The sequence below is a fragment of the Carlito syrichta genome, unplaced genomic scaffold (genome assembly GCF_000164805.1).
Source record: "Carlito syrichta isolate Samal-C Ts95f unplaced genomic scaffold, Tarsius_syrichta-2.0.1 Scaffold307141, whole genome shotgun sequence".
In the NCBI taxonomy this organism is placed as follows: Eukaryota; Metazoa; Chordata; class Mammalia; order Primates; family Tarsiidae; genus Carlito; species Carlito syrichta.
In genome coordinates this window covers 466,037-487,545 of record NW_007251237.1, presented here as the reverse complement: position 1 = coordinate 487,545, position 21,509 = coordinate 466,037, and the positions used below count along the sequence as shown (strand labels likewise).

Here is a 21,509-nt window from a genome sequence, read left to right as displayed (position 1 = left end):
TTGTATACTCTATAGTAAGCATGCGATATGTACCTGTTGAACATATAAATAATCTACTTATAGTTAATCAGGAAGCAATCAAATTATTATCTTTCGTTTGAAAGATGTGGGGTACAATTAAGGATTACGTTTACAAGTGGTCATCTACAGGTAAAGTTTGGGCCTCCCTTTGATCCTTACTTCGCCTGGTTTGAGGCAATCAAATTATTAATTTATTTTCTAGAATTTCTTACACAATCTTAGTAGGCTAGAAAGGTTCTTGGGGGCAGCCAAAACAATGCTTCATTTCACCTATGAGGAAATTGGATCCCAATGATATTAAGTAACTCGTAAGGTTATACGCACAAGTATTGATACAGTGAGGAACAGACTAGTCAATAGGCTAAAAATTCTGTTATCCTTTATGTTGCCATGTTTTCTTATTTAAGGATATCACTAATGTATACTGTTACTATCATTTTCAGTGTCAGTTACTATTTACTGTGTTGAATACTATCTTTCATCTTCACAAAAATCCTGAGATAGGCTATTATCCCCCATTAACAAGTTAAGCAAACCAGAAATCACTCAGGTGACTGAAGTGAAAGAGCAAGGATTCAAAGACAGATTCATCCTCAAAGTCCACTGTACTTCACTAACTACTCCAAAATGATGGTTTTAAATTTCCATATATATCTGAATTTCAACCTAAACTAGAAGCCTGTTCTTGAAATTAAAATATTTTAACAATTAAAAAAAACTCTTACTTGCCTAAATTTCACTTATTCTTGGTAGTATTCGCAATGTCTACTGAATTAAATGAGACACTGGCTACAAAACCACTTTGTAAACAGTAAAGTATAGAAATTCAAACAAAAATTAAAAATCACTAGACACATAATGCAAATGTAGCACAGTATGTCTGACATGAGAAACACAGGTAGACAATCTCCCAAGGTAACATTCAATAGATCCAAAATTAGGATTTTGGCATTTCAGGCACAGAAGTACAATTTTGTCACCAGCCTTAAAGAAGATTCTCAAAGCTAAAGTCACAGTAATAAGGCTTAAAAAGAGTGATCTATAAAGTCAGAATGCCTATTTGCTGACCATAAGAAAAACTACAATGATAACTCTAATACTCTCAGTCTGAAGGGCTAAAGCCTTCTCGATTTGTAGACAAAATCACATGGAAAGCGAGGAACAGCAGGGGCTGCTTGGTGACCATGGAATGAGAACAGGTAACAGGTGAACAGGCTGTTTCATAGCCTCAGGTTAACACATAGTGGCTTATTCATCTCCACAGTAAGGACGAGCTTCTCAGTGTGACCTGAATACTCAAACTCTGCCAAAACTTCCTCCCCTCTGTCATGAACATAGTCTCTGAGTTTCTCAAGCAACTCCTTGGTGAAATAATTTATAATGAATACATTATTCCTTTAGATAAAGTCATATATTTCTACCAGGTATGAGTGTCTTCTGGTCTGGGAGTCATCTTGTTTTTTAAGGTGATTTTACATAACTCTATACTGACAGAAAATGCAATTACTTTATGGACTCAGAAGCCGGTCTTATTTCCAAGATCTTAGAGATGCCCACGTCCTAATAATAATAATAGCTAACATCTGAGTGATTATTTGTCAGACCCTATGCTACCATGCTTTATGCACAATATCTCATTAAATTTTTGCCACAAATCTATAAGGTAGGTATAAGTCCTATTTTATAGATAAAGACGCTAATGTTTCAGAGAGAAGGTGAATTGCCCAAGGTCACACAGCTTTAGTAAGGAAAAAAATAGAATCTGAATCCAGTCTGCCTGATTCCAGAGGTTGATATTCTTTCTGTAAAGTATTTTCATAATTGCTATCCTATTTCTGACTATTAGTTTCCATATGTATACTGCATTTGAGGAAAGGGCAAAAGCCTTTTAGTTCCTGAAAAACTTTGTATATAAAAATATTTTTGAAATATTCAAATTATCACATTATTTTAAAAAGAACATAAATGCAGATCATGCTGCTACTATTAATTTATTCACTGAAAAAATTGTACTGAGTACCTACTATGTGTCAACACTGCTCCAGGACCCAGAAAAACAGTGATGAAAACAATATCCCTACTCTCCTGGAGCTCACATTTGGTGATGAGGGGAAGGTAATGAGGAAAAAAAGGAGAGACAAAAAATAATGTATCAGATGTTACTAAGAGCTATGAAAAAAACCAGGTGCAAGCTTGGAAGGCAGAGGAAGAGGGAAGATGCTGTTCTCCAGAGTGAGGACGAGAAACACCTCTCTGGTGAGGCGAGTTCTGAAGTTGGGAAGGAGGTAAGTCATCGAGTGCTTGGGGGAAGTCCGCATCAGGCACAGGTAAAGGCCCTGAGGAAGTGGGCTGTCCAAGAGTGAGCAGCCAGGGGAGCAAAAGCGGAGGGTGACGGCTGTGAAAGGACTTTGGGGTCCAGAGAACACAGCTCTGACTGGGCGGAGAAGAGACACCACTCAGCAGGCTGGCATAGAGACTGTGCCTAGAGAAATCAGGGCTAGGACTAGAGTGGCTACAGTGGGCGTGGTAAGAACTGATCAGATTCTGCATGTATTTGACGGCAGAATGAGAGGATTAAAAAGATCTCAACATATAAAACTAAACTGTTTAAACATAAAATTTCTTTGTCATTGTACAGTATCAAGCATTCTAAAGAACACGTAGAAGCATAAAATGATATACTCTACTGATCAATGCATTTATGTCTTGGAACACAGAATGACAATTAAAAAGATTTCAGTACAGAGAAATAAACTATTAAAAACAAAGTTGTTTATCATTATACTGTATCAAGTATTCTAAATAATAAAAGTACAAAACAACTTACTTTACTGGTCAATGTACTTATTTCTCTTTCAGCTTTATGCAATTGATTGATTAACAAGGTATTTTGCTCACTGCTTGATTGTAGCTCTTTTTCTAAGCGTTCAGTCTGTAGTTTGGCTGACTGTTTTTCAGCCTAATTTCATTAAAAAAAAATTTTAAGATGTGTTCATAATTTTTCACAATAATATCAAAATAAACACTATTTAAAATACACGTATAATTACACAAAAAAATTATTGGAAATCTCGACAATATTAACATGTGCCAAAGTAACAGGAGTTTTTTCACACTAATTGGTAGAATTCAAATGAAAAAGATTTGCCCCAGGAAATATGCAACAAGTATGGACAAACAACATGATCAATCGCCACCAACAAAATAAAGCTCCTATGCTCCCTCAAGAGAGAATAATAAGGGCCTTATTTAATACCTTACTCTTAACAATGACATAATTCAAACCAACATTTTAGGAGTTTCCTCCAGTTCACAGCGGATATGAAAAAGTATATCAGAAGGTGGAAGAGAGGGCTTATTGCAGAGGTGAAAGGGAAAATCTACACGCAATGGAGATTTTTGAAAGCGAGAAAGCAGGAAGGGAATTCAAAATCCTCAGCTAATCTGGAGACTTCTGAAGTATAAGCAAAAAAACTCTTGACCTCATCACATAGTTGAAATTCTTAAGGAAGTCTGCAAGTTGTCAAAAAAAATTCTGATTGATAACATTGACAGTAAGTACTTTTTCATTCGGGAGGGAAAATTGAAAGCTTTTAAAAAATATTTCTATTCAAAATAATTAAAATGGAAACGTTTCTACATTTCAACGATAAGTCTCAGTTATACAACATCTCACTTCCTGTACTCAGATGCTCCTGACTCACAATGAAGGTATGTCCCGATAAACCCATCAAAATCAGAAATATCAAAGTTGAAAATGCATTTGATGCACCTAATCTACCAAACTTCACAGCTTAAATGTACCCAGAACACTAGACATTAGCCAGAGTTGGGCAAAATCCTCTGGCAGCAGAGTGCACTATAAGGAGGTTGTTGACGCTCCTGTGGTCACATGGCTGCCTGGGAACTGCAGTTCAGTAAAGCTGCCCAGCACGGAGAGTGCATCATACCACATTATTGGCACCCCAGGAGGAGATCAAAATTCACAGTTTGAAGAACAGTTTGTACTGAATGTATATTGCTCTCACACCATCACAAAAATTAAAAAAAAAAAAAAAAAATGAGTCAAACCATCTTGAGTTGGGGAACAACTATCTAGACTATGATAATGTATTCAACAAATAATTCGGGATAAAACCTATTTTCTCAAATACCAAATAATACTCTCTGGGCACAATGATAGCAAAAAAGTTAAAGAGGAAAAAAGGGCTAGCTGTTGTGTGATGAGATTATTCTCATCTCATCTGACAAACGATAAAATTAAAAAGGTAGGCTCTTCTGAAAGTGTCACAAATGAACCATCCGTCTTTTGTCATCATTTAGCTTGCCCTGAAAACAACCACTCTTAGTGAGCCCAGCGAGAAGTTTCACAGGGGACTATAGGCCACATTCCACTGCAATCATCCCACTTACTCTGTCACTGTATAAGATACATTAAGGAGAAAAGGACAGCAACATTAGTAGTCTAACACTGAACTGCTTCACATCTAAGGCTCAATGATACTGACAACTTTAATTCAAGAAGCCAATAATACTGCCAGAAGTTTCACGCAAAAAATAAAAAAGTGACTTATCTCCAAAACATATCAACATACTCCTTGTACCAGCTTGCTGGCTGGGAAAAAAGATTCCCATTTCAGAACTGAATATTGATCTTAACTACAAACTAGGTGCTCACTAACTTCACTCTGACACATATCATTTCACAATTCCAAAGGGATAAGAAAAATACCGAACTGCACAAAATAAACCAAAACAATTGCAGTGGTATATTTGTTACAAGTTAGGCACCAAGAGCTAGGAGGAACAAGCATATCTGAAGAAAATGGAAACCAAGAAATTCATAGAGCAAGACCTCTAGGAGTAACAGAGTATTTTCATAATTCATAGAGTAACAGCCTGGCTTTGTCAACACTTGTCTTCCTCCACTTAACTCAGGAAAATAATTCAGTAGAGGCTTGCACATATTAGTAGCCAAGCTGAATTTTACCACTCTAGCAAGAAGCTGTCATAAGATATATAAGTATGATAGTTCTATTCAAACAGGATTTCTGATTTTAAAGTAAAAATCCCAGTGTAAGAAATGGACTGTCAGAAGGAATTATTCTCACTGGCTTGAGATCACTTTAGTCTCAGAAACTCAAATACATATTTTTTTCATTCTGCATATTCTATTACGCGGCATTATAAGAGTTAAGTCATTTCAGATAGGTGACTTGACTCCCAAAGAATAAACATCTCTTTGTAAATGTGGTAGCATAGATACTGATTATGAGTCAATAGCTTTCTTCTTTACAAAAACAGTTCCTACTCTTGGGATCCACAAGTGCGTCAGCATCAGCTTTGTGAGCATACGTTTACGCTCTAAAAATCAAAGGCTTGTCAGTTGCACGTTTTACAAGTATGCCACCCTCTACTGAGATGCAATTAAAACCTCACCTCCAGGGATCTGACGGTCGCCTGCATCTCAGTCAACTGGCGCACCTGTATTCTTTGGACACTTTCTATCTGAGCACCAGAATTCTCTTTTTCAGCCCTTAATTCTGCCACTTCAGCCGTCAAGTCTTTTAATTTCTGACACAAATGGACTTTTTCCTGAAGAAGCTGCTCCGCTCGCTTGCTGTCTCGTGTAGGGTCAACAGCAAACAGCTGTTGCCGCAGCTCTTCTTTATCTTCCTCCAGCCTTGCGATCTAATAATCATTTGAAAGAAAGCACACAAGCTTAAATTACTGAATTTTCAGTCATGACATGCTTTACAAGCCAGTAAATTAAAATTAAAAATGGCACAATATGAAAGCTCAGATGGTAAAATGAAGTACAAAGCAAGAAATCTAAAATGTCACGTTCCTTCTGCACTCAGCATGACTCAAAGAGGAGGCTGAAACCTTAGTCCTGCTCTCCCTGTCTCCTCATGGTGGGCAGCACAGGCTTCATCAGTTGCTGACTAAAATTCAAAGTTATAAATAACACTATAAAATAATTATTTAAAAGGCATCAAGTATTTTAAAATTCATCAAAACATTTTAGGGGTTCAGCAAGACTAAGACTCTGCTGCTAAGCTTTCCCTCACGTGACAGAAATTCCTGGGTGCTGTGACATACACTAATAAAATTAACCATTTCAAGGCAACTTAATTCACACAAAAGCTTGTCTGTGTACATAAAAACAAACGTGACTGATTAGAGTTTTTAAATGTTAGCTGAGTATTAAAGTCCTAGTTATGAGGATGGCCTAGTTCTTAGGTCTTAGATTCAAGAAAGAATGAAATCATTACTTTGGGGCATGTGTTAAAGCCACTGGGACCTTGTAGAACACAGACGCCAGTGGTCTCATCATTCATGCCAGCTCTCTTGCCAGAACCCACAGGTTTCCCAACCCATGGGTTTCAAACTGCTTCCCCTGAGGTCTTTTAGATGCTCCTCACCTTAGCTACTAGGGGCCAAACTATGAGGGGAGGACTCATTCTTTCCCTTTCCTAACCCCTAACTACCCAACCACCACCACCACCACATCTGTTTTTAGCAATGAACTTCTGTGCTTCGTTTCTTTTAATATATCAGTTTTCATCATCTGATTCAACTTAAGAAAAAGATTCAGCTGTTGTTTTAAAGGTGAAACCACTGATCTAAACAAGCCCAAGCATGTGTGTAGTCAAGCTGAGCTCCAAAGCCTCGCTCTAAAGAAATGATCTGCGATGAGCCAGGAGTAGCCCAAGAGACAACAGCTTGATAGCAGAGCTATCTACTAATGAATCTAAGCGAGGTGAGTTCTCCAACCTGGGCAGGGTCTGTAAAATGGGATACTGACCTGGAAACACTCTAAGATTCTTTTCAGTGTTCACACATAGAGACTCCAATTTGGTTGTGGACATGCTGAATTAAAAATATCATTGGGAAATAGGTAAAGCTATCCAATAGGTAGATATCATTTTTTTCTAGAATGTAGCATTTATCCTTGAAGGCAGCTGCAGTCTTCAGCATAAAGCCCTCAAAAACCCAACTAGCAAGCGTCTCTCTCCTATTTTCCTCCCACGCCTTACATGTAACCATGGCCCTGCCTTGGTCCCTTGACTACCTTTTCTCTCCACAGTCTTTCCTTCAACTAGCTTTGTGACTTGGTAAAAGTCACATTTTCATTCTGTGCTCAGTTTAAATGAAGGACTTGGGCTGGATGGTCTTAAGGATCCTGTTTAGCTTGTGCGGGAGGTGCTTTTAACACAGTCTTGAGGAGCTATAGGAGAGGTGTCAGTGTGTCACTAGCATCAAACAACGGCATCCTTTACTGAATTTTTACTCTGTATCAAATCTCAGCCAAGCGCTCCACATGTAAAATCAACAGTAACGGCAGTCTCTTGTGGGTCACAGCTCATGTTCTCGACTTGCATGTGTCTCAGTGTTGGCAGGCACCTGTGTGACCACTGAAGGAACAGCTGAAGCTGGGGGACTGGATGACAGCTCACTAACGGCCAGGTCAGAACCAGATTCCAGGTGTATAACTCCTAAGTCAGACCTCCCTATCCAATCATTTTTACCAAAACTGATCACCGCCTCATTTCTAGATTCACTTATTCATTCATACAACAAACATCCACAGAGTACTTCCAAGCACCGGCACTGTTGCAGGTGGTAGGACTTAGCCTAGCAGCAAGCAAGCAAACACAGATCTCCACTGCAGGGGGGCTCACTAGACATAGTCGCTGTATCACAGCACTCCCGTCCCAGATACCTGGGCGCAGGTCCGGACACGCCCGTCTGTCTCCTTCACTCTCAGATCCACCTGTCACTTTCTTGATGTCCTCAACTTGTACTCTCAATCCTTCCTCTATATTTTCAAAGGGTTTTGTTTGAATTTCTCTCTTATGACATTTATCCAAATCTGCCTGTATTGCAGTCAACGTACTTTATTCTACTCTAAAGTATAAGCTTACTTGACAAGAAATTTTACTTTTTAAAAAGTTGTCCAAGTAAAGGAAGTAAAACAGAAACATCAGGGACTAGGAATAGAGGCTGATTTCCTTTTCCAAGGGCAACAGCACTACTCCAGTACCCAGGCTCCAGAGGGAGGGAAGGGCAGTGTCTGAACTTTCTACCTATCCTTGTTTTTCTTACCTTTATGAAGCAACAGAGAGAAAAGGGCAGGAGAACAGGCTCTGAAAACACACCACCTAGGCCTCTTTTTTTCTTTCCATTTTCAAGTTATTGTTCCATTGCCTTTTGGCTTCTATTATTTCCAAACATAAGTCTGTGGTCATTATTTGGTTTTTGTCTTTTTTTCTCTGGTGTCTTTTTTTAAAACTACACTTATGTTCAGGTAATGGTAACGTTCTCGAGGAATTGTCTAAGGAGTAACAGAGAGACAATGTGCATCCTTGAGCCAGCATCTCCCAATGGTACCATCTCTCTTGCTCATTTCTCAAAGACATGATACAGAAATGGTGTAAATTCTTTTTTAAACAACTGGTAAAATTCTCTAATCAAACCATCCATTTGGGAAGTTTTAAAATTATGAATTCAAGTTCCTAATAGTTATAGGTCTATTCAAATTCCCTACTTCATATTGGGCAGTTACGGTAGTTTGTGTCTTTGAGGAATTGATTCATTTCATCTGCATTGTAAAATTGGAGTTGCCCAAAAGACTATCTTATTATCCTTCTAATGTCTGTAAGATCGTGAGTGATATTCCTTGTTGGTCATTCCTGGTTGGTCAATTTTATTAATCTTTTCAAAGAACCAGCTCTATGCTTCATTGATTTTTCCCTATTATTTTGTCTTCCATTTTTATTTTTATTTCAATTTCCTCCCTTCTGCTTTAGTTTTATTTTGATACTCTTCTTTTAGATTCTTGAGGCAGGAGCTTAGGTTATCGATATGTTTCCTCTTTTCTAATGAATGCATTTAGTGCTATACATTTTTCTGTAAGCACTGGTTTTGCTGTCTTAAAATTTTTGAGATGTTGAATTTTCATTCAATGTAATTTTTGAAATGCAATCTCACTGAAATGTTTTTCATTAAGATTTCCTGACTCGTAAATTTGAAGTGACACCATTTCATTTATATATGTTCAGTGAGCACTCCAAAGAACATGTGTGAGTGCTCTTACTGGGTGGAATGTATTACTGTTATTTAGAGAGTATTGGTTGATACTGTTATTGAGTTCTGTCACATCCTTGCTGATTTTCTAATTTTTCTGTTAATTGTTGAAAGAGGGACATGACTTCATCAACTGTAACTGCGGATTTGTCTATTTTACTTTAGTTGTATGAATTTTTGCTTCTTATATTTTGCAGCTATTTGGTGCCTTTACATTTAGTATCCTTGTGTCTTCTTGGTGGATTGAACCTTTTGGTCATTATATAATCTCTCCATATTTTCCTTTGCCTTGAAATCTACTCTATCTAATATTAACATAGTCACTCCAGTTTTCTTGTAATTAATAACTACATGATAAATCTTTTTCTATCCTTTATACTTACAAACTACCTATATTGTTATATTTGGAGTTTCTTATATATAGCATGCAGATACTCCTTGACTTCCAATGGGGTTACATCTCAATAAACCCATGCAAAGTGAAAAATATCATTAAGTTGAAAATGCATTTAATGTTGGCAACAAAGTAGAAAGTCTCTGACTTAAGATGGTTCAACTTAGTTTTTTGACTTTACAATGATGTGAAGCAAACAAAATTTAGAAAATTCGTGAGGCAATAGTCTACTGACAAAAAGTTCTATTAGTTATTCTTCATTTGAGAATGTGTTGATTTCCCCTATATTACTGAAGGATATTTCTGCTGGGTTGAGAGGTTTTTTTCATTTTTGAGAGTTTTTTTCTTTTCAGCACTTGCTGACCTCTATGGTTTCCGATGAGAAATGAGCTAGTTTTCTATTTCCCACTAACAGGTAAAGTATCATTTCTCTTGCTGCTTTCAGAATTTTTTTCCCCCTATGGTATTTGTAGATCTGATTATGGAGTTTTAGTGTGGATTTCTTTGGTTTATCCTGCTGGGATTTGTTCAGCTTCTTGAATCTATATGCTTAGAAAGTTTTCAAGTACTTTTTTGCCCTGCCCTCTTTCTCCTTTCAAAAACAGAAATCTTAGATGTTGTTACAGTCTCACAGGTCACTGAGAGTCTCTGCACATTTGTTTTTAAGATCTATTTTCTCTGGTTATTCAGATTAGGTAATTTCTAATGTTCTACCTTTAAGCTCCCTTTCCATTCTGCAGGTGAGTCCAGCAACTGAGGTTTTCTTATTTCAGTCACTGCATTTTCAGTCCTGAAATTTCCAATGTGCTCTCCTTTTCATTTCCGGTGTCTCTGCTGAGTCTATTTCTGCATCAGTTTCAACCATGTTTATAACTGCTCATTAACAGTTTTATCACCAAGGCTGCCTTAAAATCACTGTCAGATAATTCTAACATCTCTGTCATTTCAGTGTTGGCACCTATTGATATGTTTTGCATTCAGTTTTAGATCTTTCTGGTTCTTGGTATGACAAGTATCTTCCAATTGAAACCTAGTCATTTTGGGACTCATGAGATGACAGATCCCTCTAGAGAGTTTCTGTCCAGCTGACTTTTATGATGTTACTATGGCAGGGAAAGGTGGCGTGACAGCCACATCACTGCCAGGGGCTTGGGCAGCAGTTCAGACTCCTCACTCCACCCACTGCAGACACCTGAGGCCCTAGGCAGCTCGTGGGACACCAGTGCTGAGCAGGGGAGGGCGCTCTCAATCCACCTAAGGCCTCGCCAACACCTCCCTGGATAGGAGGGACAAGAGTGATGTGTTCCTGATCATTTGGCCTCCACTGACTCCACAGGGCTGGACAGTGGGGAAGCCCTGACCCTCCAGCAGGCCTTCTCTGCTGTGACCCATGAAGGGTAGGGCAGAGCACCTCTCCTCTCTAGCTGAGAGCAAAAGCCAGCACTCCCTATGACGTCCAGCAACACCATGGCAGGGATGGAGCCATTGTGACTGCCCAGGTCAAGATGTCTTCGTCTAGTTTTGGTATTAGGATAATGCTGGTCTCATGGAATGATTTAGGTATTTCCTCTGATTCTGTCTTCCGGAAGAGACTACAGAAACTGTTACAAATTCTCCTTTAAAAGTCTGATAGAATTCACCAATGAACACACTTGGGCTTTCCAGCTTTTTTTTTGTCTGTTTCTGAGACAGGGTCTCACTCTGTTACCCAGGTTGAAGTGCAGTGGCACAATCATGGCTCACTGCAGCCTTGGCCTCCTGGGTTCAAGCAATCCTTCTTCTGCCTCAGCCCCCTGAGTAGCTGGAACTACAGGCACATGCCACCACACTCAGCTAATTTCTTTAACTTTTTGTAGAGATGCGCTCTCATTATGTTGCCCAGGCTGTTCTCAAACTCCTGGGTTCAAGGGATTCTTTGCCTTGGCCTCCCAAAGTGCTGAGATTATAGCCGTGAGCTCCCATACCTGCCCCCCAGTCATTTTTTATTAGATGCCAGACACTGTGAATTTTATGGTTTTTCAGATATACAGTATTTGTTTTCCTTCACACATTTTTAAATCTTTGTTCTGGGACACAGTTAAGATACATCACATACCACATAACAATGTTTTAGTCAACAATGGACCACATCTATGACAGTGGTCTCATAAGATTTTAATAACTTACTTTTATCTTTTTAATCTTCGATGTTTAGATATACCCAGAATCACAAACACTTCCCACTGTGCTACATATAGTTGCCTACAGTATTCAGTACAGTAACAGGCTGCACAGGTTTGTGCCAGGCAGCAACAGGCTACCCATTACAGCCTGGGTAGCAGGCTGCATCATCTGGTGAATGGAAGTATACTTTGTGAGGCTGGCACAATGACAAAATCGCCTCCTGACACAGCTCTCTGAATGTATCCCTGCTGGGAAGCGACACATGACTGGACCCAGAGAGTTCAATCTGTGGGTCTATGGGTGACTGGCCCTATGAGGCCAAGTCCTTCTGTCTTCTGCTCCTGCACCCTGCTCTAGAGGGGCCTTCCACTCTGGCGGATGGAGAAACACACCTTTCCCAGTCTCATGTGAACGCCAGGGATTGTCCCACCTGCATAATTTTCTTCCTCTGGCTTCACATAGTCTCCCACATGCACTGGTCAGTACTGAACTACAGGACCAGAGCTTTGCTCTGCAGAGTTCAAGAGTGCTTCAGCACTGTCCTTCCAGTCCTGGTTTCCCAAGTTCTGAGTTCCAACCCCTCAACTCAGAGATCATGGAGCTTAAGTGGGCTTTCCTCGCTACACAATGGTCTGTAAAGCCCTTCAGAACCTAAGCTGAGGCCCCTATAGAGCTCACATCACTTGCCTTCCTTCCCTCAGAGATCACTGCCCAGCGCTGCCTGTTTTCCAATGTCTGAAAACCATTGTTTCCTATATTTTGTCCAAGTGTTTAGTTAGGACTTAGAGTAAATTCTGTCCCTATTCCATCATGGCCAGAAGTGACATCTCCAGATGACCTGGAGCTGCCTCCTGGCTCTCCCACCCACTAGCTGTGTGGTCATGTGCCTCTCCACGTTCCCAGTTTCTCACTGATAGAATGGGGAAAAGACTATGTGCTAGTGTCACTGAGATGACTTTTAAAAAAAATTTTTAATTTTGAAGAGGTGGATTACAATTCACAGTTAGGTATACAAATGTTCATTATGTTGATGAGGTGTGCCCCCCCAACCCCGCCAGCAGTTTCTATTTCCAATCCCTTTCTTATAGTAGTTTCATAATTGTTCAAGGTCTGCTTATGAGTGAGAACATGTGGTACTCAGTTCTTTGTTTTTGTGATAGATCACTCAGTATTATAGACTCTAAGTCCATCCAAGTTGCTGTGAAGTTCATAATTTTGTCCTTCTTTATGGCTGCGTAATATTCCATCATGTATATGTACCACATTTTTTTTAACCAGTCCACTTTCAATGGGCAGCATGATTGGTTCCATGATTTTGCTATTATGAACAATGCTGCAATAAACATGTGTGTGCAGGTATCTTTTTTATAGAATGATTTGAGTTCCTCCAGGTATGTTCCCAGTAGGGGAATTGTGGGGTCTTACGGAAGGTTGGTCTTTAGATGTTTTAGGAATCACCAAACTGTTTTCCAGAGAGGTTGTACTAGTTTACACTCTCACCAACAGTGCAGATGTATTACCTTTTCCCCACATCCTCTCCAGCATTTGTTGTTTTTTGAGTTACTGATGATGGCCATCCTGACTAGAGTTACGTGGTATCTCAGTGTGTTTTTGATTTGCATTTCTTTGACGACTAGTGAGGCTAAGCATTTTTTCATGTATCTGTTGGCTGCTTGTATGTCTTCTTTTGAGAAGTGTCTATTCATATCTTTTGTCCACTGTGTAATGAAGCTATTTGGTTTTTTTTCTTCTTGGCATGTTTGAGTTCCTTGTAGATCTTAAATGTTAGGTACGCCTTTGTCATATATACAGTTGGCAAATATTTTTTCCCAGTCTGTGGGCTATCTCCCCGCTCTCTTGATGGTTTCTTTGGCTTTCCAGAAGATTTTCAGTTTGGTGAGGTCCCACTTGTCTATCTTATCTCTTATGGCATGGGCTCTTTGGGTTTTGATCAGGAATTGTTTGCCAGTTCCAATTTCCATAAGGGTGTCTCCTGTGTTTTCTAAGGTTTTTATAGTTTGAGGTTTTACGCTTAGGTCTTTGATCCATTTAGAGTTGATTTTTGTGTATGGTGATAGGCAGGGGTGAGAAGAGTTTTTAAAGTACATGTGTTTCAGTAAATTAAAGGTCAAAGTGTTGCTTGTCCCTATTTCTTTCTTTTACTTCTTCAACTTCTGCAACTTCTCATTTACAAATCTGAAATCCATTAAAAAATATCTGCTATAATTCATATGTTAATTAGTACCATGCAATTACAGTCAGGTACAAAGAGCACTAACATCATTAATTATTTACTATGTGTCAGGCAATTTGGTTCAACTTCCTGCACATGTTTCCAGGTCTTAGTTTTTAAATTGTTAGGTTAATTTTTTATATTCCTAAAAAACAACAGCATAAGCCGGGCTCAGTGGCTCAGCCTGTAATCCTGCGCCTTTGGGAGGCTGAGGTGAGTGGATTGCCTGAGCACGCGGGTTCGAGACCCGCCTGGGCAGCAAGACCTCATCTCTACAATAAATCAAAAAAAAAATCAGCCAGACGTGGTAGCACATGCTTGTAATTCCGGCTACTCAGAAGACTGAGGCGGAAGGATCGCCGGAGCCCAGCAGGTCGAGGCTGTGGTGGCCAGGAGCGGCCACTGCACTCCAGTCTGGGCGACCAAGTGAGACTCCAACTCAAAAACAAAAACAAAAACAAAAAAAAAGCATGACCTCTACCACATTATTCTAAGTTTCCCCTTTTTCATTTTCTCCTTTTTGAGTCAGGGTCTCACTCTGTCGCCTAGGCTGGAGTACAGTGGCACAATCATGGCTCACGGCAGGCTTGACATCCTGGACTCAGGTGATCCTTCCGTCTCAGCCTCCCAATTAGGTGGAACTACAGGGGGATGCCATCACACCTGGCTAATTTTTTATTTTAATATTTTTATAGAGACAAGGCCTTTCTTTGTTGCCCAGGTTGGTCTCAAATTCCTGGGCTCAAAAAATCCTCCTGCATCAGCCACCCAAAAAGCTGTGATTACAGGCATGAACCACCACGCTCGGCCTCTCCTTTTCCTTTTATATACTATAATTTGCTTTTGCTAAGTTAATGGTTGAATGTTTTAAGCATAAACTTGTCATTTATTTACACTAAGAAGGTATCAAACTTATACATATTTAATGTTAATATTTTCATCTAATTTTGGAAGTTATCATCTCTTTCCTTCGACCCCCATGTTCTTACTAGTAAGAAAAAGACTGTCACAGAGAGAGAGAGAGCAGTTCTTTGAACTTTATACCTGTCCCAGATACAGCTATAGGAAGAGGGGATGGGATACAGAAATTGCTGGGAGACAGGTGACATTCACTGTCTTCTACTCTGAAGAAAACAGAATAGGAATAATAAAACAAATGCCTCTCCCAGGCCACAGGGGTTACCCTGGCCCTGGAGACAGTAAAAGAAAGCCAACTGTGACTAACATACAAAAGCAGGAAAGAGAATCTGAATGTCAAGCGTTGGAATACTGGGAGAAGCTGAAGGCAAGGAGGGCAGACTCTGTCATGCAAGATGCCCTCCCTAGAGGACCTGCCTGTGCTGGGTACCTGGCTAAGCACTCTACACATTTTGACTTACTAAAGCTGCACAACTCCTAGACACAGGTACGATTATCAACCCCATTCTACAGATGAGAAGGCTGACACACAGAAGTCAAGCTGGTTCCCAAAACCACACTCAATGAAAATTAAAAACATTTTGAAATTTTACATGCAAAAAGTTTGGTTTTGAGATAATCTAAACTGCATTTTAGCACAAAAATCTTTAATAGTAAAATTATACAAAGCCGTTCTACTATGCTATCAAAACCAATCCCACAGAATTCCTACTGTGAGATAATTTCATGTTAATTTAGGAGACTTTTGCCTATTTTGATGTGGTTTAGAATAGTCTGAAGAATGCAGGTCAGAGAACTTGTAATGTTTTAGATACAGGAGCCACTTGGGCCTACAGAAATATTCTAGTAGAACCTGAGCGCCTATGAGAGCAAAAGGAAGTATTTGGAAAGATCTTGAGATGCCTCTTGCCATATGTGTCAGGATGAGGATGAGAACGAGAAGCACGCCATCAGCTTCTAAAGTATTCTAAATGCAACCAGTGAGAAGCACGCCATCAGCTTCTAAAGTATTCTAAATGCAACCAGTGCTGTGAGAAAAACAGCATTTCCAGGGAGCGAAAAAAGTGCTTTTTGCCAAAGAAACTCTGGCTTCTCACCTGACCCATAACAGCCAAAGAAGAGCTCAGTTGGCCTGAAGAGCATGCTGGAAGAACCAACACTAGGCCTTGTCACGGGGATGGGTTTCATATGCCGGGAGCCTGGTCCTCTCATGTGCTGGAAGACTTCCCCCTGAACGACTCCTGCTCAGTTACTCGGTGCCTACAACTCTCTGTACTGCCCTTCAGGACTGTAAGCAGAGTAAACTAAAATTAGAATCTTTTTCTTTTTTTCTTTTTTTTGTAAATGACATCATGATTTATTTATTTAAAAGTTGTGGGGGTATGGGGGTACAAGTGGATATTTCCCACATAAGTAGGTTGCATGCAGGTGCAGTTTGGTCTTCTAGCTGGCCCTCTCTCCCCAACAGTGTACCAGGTACCCAGTGAATTGCCTCATGCTCCCCTCCTATTCTTTCCCTCCCTCCCGACAGTCTCCAGGGTTTGCTGATCCCACTCCTGTGCTCGTGTGACTAGTAATCAGGGTCCATTTATGAATGAGAATATGTGGTATTCAGTTCTATGTTTCTGTGATAGTTCACTTAATATGATGGTCTCCAGTTGCTTCCAAGTTGCTGTGAAGGTCATGATTTTGTTCTTCTTTATGACTGCATCATAGTCCATCATGGATGTACCACATTTTCTTTCTTTCTTTTTTTTTAATAAAGATGTAGGGTACAATTCAGGATTAGGATACAAGTGGTCATCATACAGGTAGAGTTTGGGCTTCCCTTTGGTCCCCACTTTGCCTAGTTTGAGACTGGGTACGCTTATTGATATTGTGTTCGCCCCCACACTCTGGCAGTTCTGTCAATCTCTTTCTTTTTTTTTTTTTTTGAGTTAGAGTCTCACTCTGTCACCCAGACTGGAGTGCAGTGGCCACTCCCGGCCACCGCAGCCTCAACCTGCTGGGCTCCGGTGATCCTTCCGCCTCAGCCTTCCAAGTAGCCGGAATTACAGGCATGCACTACCACGCCCGGCTGATTTTTTCATTTATTGTAGAGATGAGGTCTCGCTGCCCAGGCGGGTCTCGAACCTGCGGGCTCAGACAATCCACGACCTCAGCCTCCCAAAGGTGCAGGATTACAGGCTGAGCCACCGAGCCCGGCCCAATCTCTTTCTTACAGTATTATGGTAAAGGTTCAGGGTCAGCTTATGAGTGAGATCATGTGGTACTCTGCTCTATGTTTCTGTGATAGATCACTTAGTATGAGAGACCCTAAATCCATCCAAGTTGCTGCAAAGTCCATAGGTTTGTCCTTCTTTATGGCTGCATAATATTCCATCGTGTATACGTACCACATTTTTTTAATACAGTCCAGTTTCAATGGGCCGCACAGTTGGTTCCATGTTTTTGCTACTGTGAATAGTGCTACAACAAACATGCTTGTGCAGGTATTTTTTTCATACAGTGATTTGAGTTCCTCTAGGTATATTCTCAATAGAGGGGGATTGCTGGGTCATATGGAAAGTCAATTTCTAGTTATTTTAGAAATCGCCACACTGTTTTCCAAAGAGGCTGCACTAGTTTGCATTCCCACCAGCAGTGTGTAAGTGTTCCTTTTTCGCTACATCCTTGCAAGCATCTGTTGTTGTTTATTAATGATGGTCATTCTCACTGGAGTTAGGAAGTATCTTAATGTGGTTTTGATTTGCATTTCTCTGATGATTAGAGGCTGAGCACTTTTTCATGTGTCTGTTGGCTGCCCATATATCTTCTTTTGAGAAGTGTCTACTCATGTCTTTTGCCCACTTTTTAATGGAGCTGGTTTTTTTTTTTCCTTTCAACATGTTTGAGCTCCTTGTAGATCCTGAATGTTAGGCCTTTGTCAGATATATGGTTGGCAAACATTTTTCCCCCATTCTGTGGGCTGTCTCTCCGCTCTCTTGATGGTTTCTTTGGTGTTGCAGAAGATTTTCAGTTTGATGAGATCCCACTTGTCTATCTTATCTCTTATGGAATGGGCAGGTAGGATTTTGATCAGGAATTGGTTGCCAGTTCCAATTACCACAAGGATGTCTCCTGCATTTTCTAAGGTTCTTATACTTCAATGTTTTGTGTTTAGGTCTTTGATCCGTTTAGAGTTGATTTTTGTGTATGGTGATAGGTAGAGGGGTCCTGTTTCAATCTTCTGCATGTGGTCAGCCAGTTTTCCCAGCACCATTTACTGAATAGCTTCTCCCCTCCCCAGTAGTTGTTGGTGGAGACTTTGTGGAAGATGAATTGGTTAAGAAATTGAGGTTTTGCTTCCGGAATGTCTATCCAGCTCCACTGGTCCATATGCCTGTTCTTGTACCAATACCAGGCTGTTTTGATTATTGTAGCATTATAGAAAAGTTTAAAGTCTGGAAGTACGATACCTCCCACTTTGTTTCTTTTACTAAGGATTTTTTTGGCTATTCATGGTTGTTTATGTTTCCATATGAATTTCTATATTGTCACTTGTAGGTCTGAGAAGAATGATGTTGGTAATTTAATGGGTATTGCACTGAATCTGTAGGTTGCCTTGGGTAGGATGGACAGCTTAACAATATTGATTCTTTTTCATTAGCATGGAAAATTTTCCCATTTGTGTCTTCTTGGATTTCTTTGAGCAGTGTTTTGTAGTTTTCGTTTTAAAGGTCTTTCTCTTCTCTGGTTAGGAAAATGCCAAGGTATTTCTTTCTTTCTTTTTTTTTTTTTTTTGTGGCTTTTGTGAATGGGATTGTGCTTTTTATTTGGTTCTCTGCCTGCTTGTTGTTGGTGTATAAGAATGCAACTGTCTTTTGCACATCTATTTTGTACCCTGAGACTTTGCCAAAGTCCTTTATCAGTGAAAGCATGTTTTTGACAGATGCTCTTGGGTTTTCGAGGTATAGGGTATCATCAGCAAAGTGGGATAACTTAACTTCCTCTTTTCCTGTTTGGATACGCCTGATTTCCTTCTTTTGTCTAATTGCTCTAGAGAGGACTTGTAACACAATGTTAAACAAAAGGGATAAGAGTGGGCAGCCTTGTCTTGTTCCAATTTTCAGGAGAAAAGTTTCCAGTTTTTGTCCGTTCAGCAATATGGTAGCTGTGGGTTTATCACAAATGGCATTTACTATTTTGAGGTTTGTTCTATCTATGCCTAGGTGTTTGGGGGTTTTTATCATGAAGGAATGCTGGATTTTATCAAAAGCTTTTTCTGCATCTAATGATACAATCATGTGGTTCTTGCTTTTACATCTGTTGATGTATTTAATTACATTTATGGTCTTGTGGATGTTGAGCCAGGCTTTTATCCTGGGGATGAAGCCTACCTGGTCATGGTGGATGATTTTTGAGATGTGTTGTTGGATCCGATTTGCTAGAATCTTGATGAGAATTTTTACATCTATGTTCAGCAGGTATATTGGGCTGTAGTTCTCTTTTTTGCTGGATCCTTACCTGGTTTGGGTATCAGTGTGATGTTAGCTTGGTAAAAAGATTTGGGAAGAAGTCCATCTTTCTCAATTTCCTGGAATATTTTCAATAGGATTGGTATCAGCTCCTCTCTATACATTTTGTAGAATTCCTAAAGCCTCCAGTTCAAGGTTTTTTGGGGTTTTTTTTGTAGGTAGTTTTCTTATAACGGAGTCAATTTCCTAGGTTGTTATTCGTCTATTTAGTGTCTCAATGTCTTATTGTTTCAACTTACAGAGGTTATGTGATGTCAGAAAGCCCTCCATTTCATTTAGGTTTATCAAGCCTGTTTTGATACAGGTATGCACAGTAATCTCTGATAATCTTTTGTATTTCTTCAGGGTCAGTTGTAATTTGATCTTCTGCATTTCTGACTATATTTATTTGGGCTTTTTCTTGGTCATTCTGGCTTGGAGGTCTCAAAGAACCCGCTTTCTGTTTTGTTGACCTTTTTTCTATGATATTTTTGTCTTCTATGTCCTCTATTGGGTTTTTACTTTGGTGATCTGGATTCTTCTTGTAAAGTTAGGGTTTTGTGGTCTTGTTGTTCCACTTCCCTTAAGTGATTTGTTGGGCTGTTAACTTGTTATCTTTCCATTTTCTTGATGTGTGTAGAGAAATAAATTCCCCTCTTAGAACTGATTTCATGGCATCCCAGAGGTTTTTGTAGGATGTTTCTTCATTTTCATTCATTTCCAGAAATGTTTTAGAGTCTTACCAACATAAAAAAGTCCCACTTTGAATGATGACCCTATATGCAACTTCAGCACTCCCTCTGAATGAAGTTCCAGGGTTGGTTATGTTCTTACAAACACACTGAAAAGGCATGACATTACCTTTATTCAGGAAATGAAGGTATTTTCTTTATATATTACTTAAAATAATCGTCTTGCTTTAGAATATCAGGAGATGTGAATTCCTGAAGCCCTTTCTCAGGATAAAAAAAAAATCTTCCTAAAGTATTCCTCTAAGAACCAACACACTAAAGAATATTCACTTACTTTTATCTGTAGAAGGAACAATGCACAAGTATTGTATAAGTTCTAACTGATGCAAAAAAGTTCAATTTTTTATTACATAAACTCATACATTTTACACAAATTTATGTTGTAAAATGGCAAGAGTTGGCACTACTTTACAGTTTTAACCCTAGAGTTGGTATTTCCATGAGGTATACTGAAGCTGTATTTGCTGTTTCATGATTCACAATCACTCACCAGGTGTTACTGTGTCTGTGTATGGAAACTGAAATATAAAAATAAGTGACAGAATGAAAACAGATGCCACATTACCCAAGCATGGCTCCTTCATAATCAACTGGAAGTGAAAGAAAAGCACTTCAGTCTTAACAGAAAATCTAGCTAAATCTGGCTTTCTAGTCAGCAGTTTACCTTCAGACTCCTAGGACTATCAGAAGTAGCAGTTATAAAAATTAATGATACGACTAACCCCTCAAATATTTTAATGAGTATCATTTGGGCTTTCATAGGTGAAAAATAGATTAGTCATGAGAATTCAAGTGCAGATTTCATTCATTAAAAAAAGTAAAAACTAGAAAATACAAATAATTATTATTAGATAAACAGTATCATTCGATTTGAAAAGTAAAGTATACAATAAAGGACCACTCTACTAAACCTCAGTAGTTACTATTCAATGTACCAAATCTTCATTTTAGGTTAGAAATCTTTATCATTCCTATTTTCCACAAGAAAACTTTTACATGCAGTTCCTTTGAGTGTGTCATAATTACAGATTGAAATCCTTTTAAAATCACTTGACTTCTTAATAAAATACAGTCGCTAGATGTCCCTAATCAGAGTGGCAGTTTCAAACTGCTGGGCACCACTGTATGATAATATCCAGGATGTGTTTATCATGCGTTTTCGAGACCCAGGCTTTGAACATTTGAAAAGTGATTGGCAGGCTGGTTTTGTGTTTTGAGGGTCTGTGCGCGAGACTGCATATTCTTCTTTGTGCTAAGTACAGGAGTGTGACATGGAAAATGTCTGTGGCTTTCCCCTAATGCCTCATGAACTGACAATGGAGAGAAGGGCATGTTTCAAGTGTTATGACATATAATGATACATTATGATGGTCTTAACTAAAAACAAGAGGGGAATTTACTGAAACAAACAAAAAAGTGATGATCTGAAAGCTGGGCTATCT

The 21,509-nt window shown here is 39.3% G+C and overlaps 1 protein-coding gene across 1 annotated transcript in view; it reads right to left on the bottom strand.

Annotated features, from left to right (window-relative positions):
- LOC103266329 (centrosomal protein of 83 kDa-like) overlaps window positions 1-21,509 on the bottom strand; it is a 99,264-nt gene that overhangs the window by 30,839 nt on the left and 46,916 nt on the right. The window contains exons 6-7 of the mRNA XM_008063931.2: window positions 5,461-5,712; window positions 2,849-2,980 (exon numbers count right to left, since the gene is read on the bottom strand). Of these exons, the coding sequence (XP_008062122.1) occupies window positions 2,849-2,980; window positions 5,461-5,712 (384 nt within the window). The remainder of the gene's footprint in view (window positions 1-2,848; window positions 2,981-5,460; window positions 5,713-21,509) is intronic.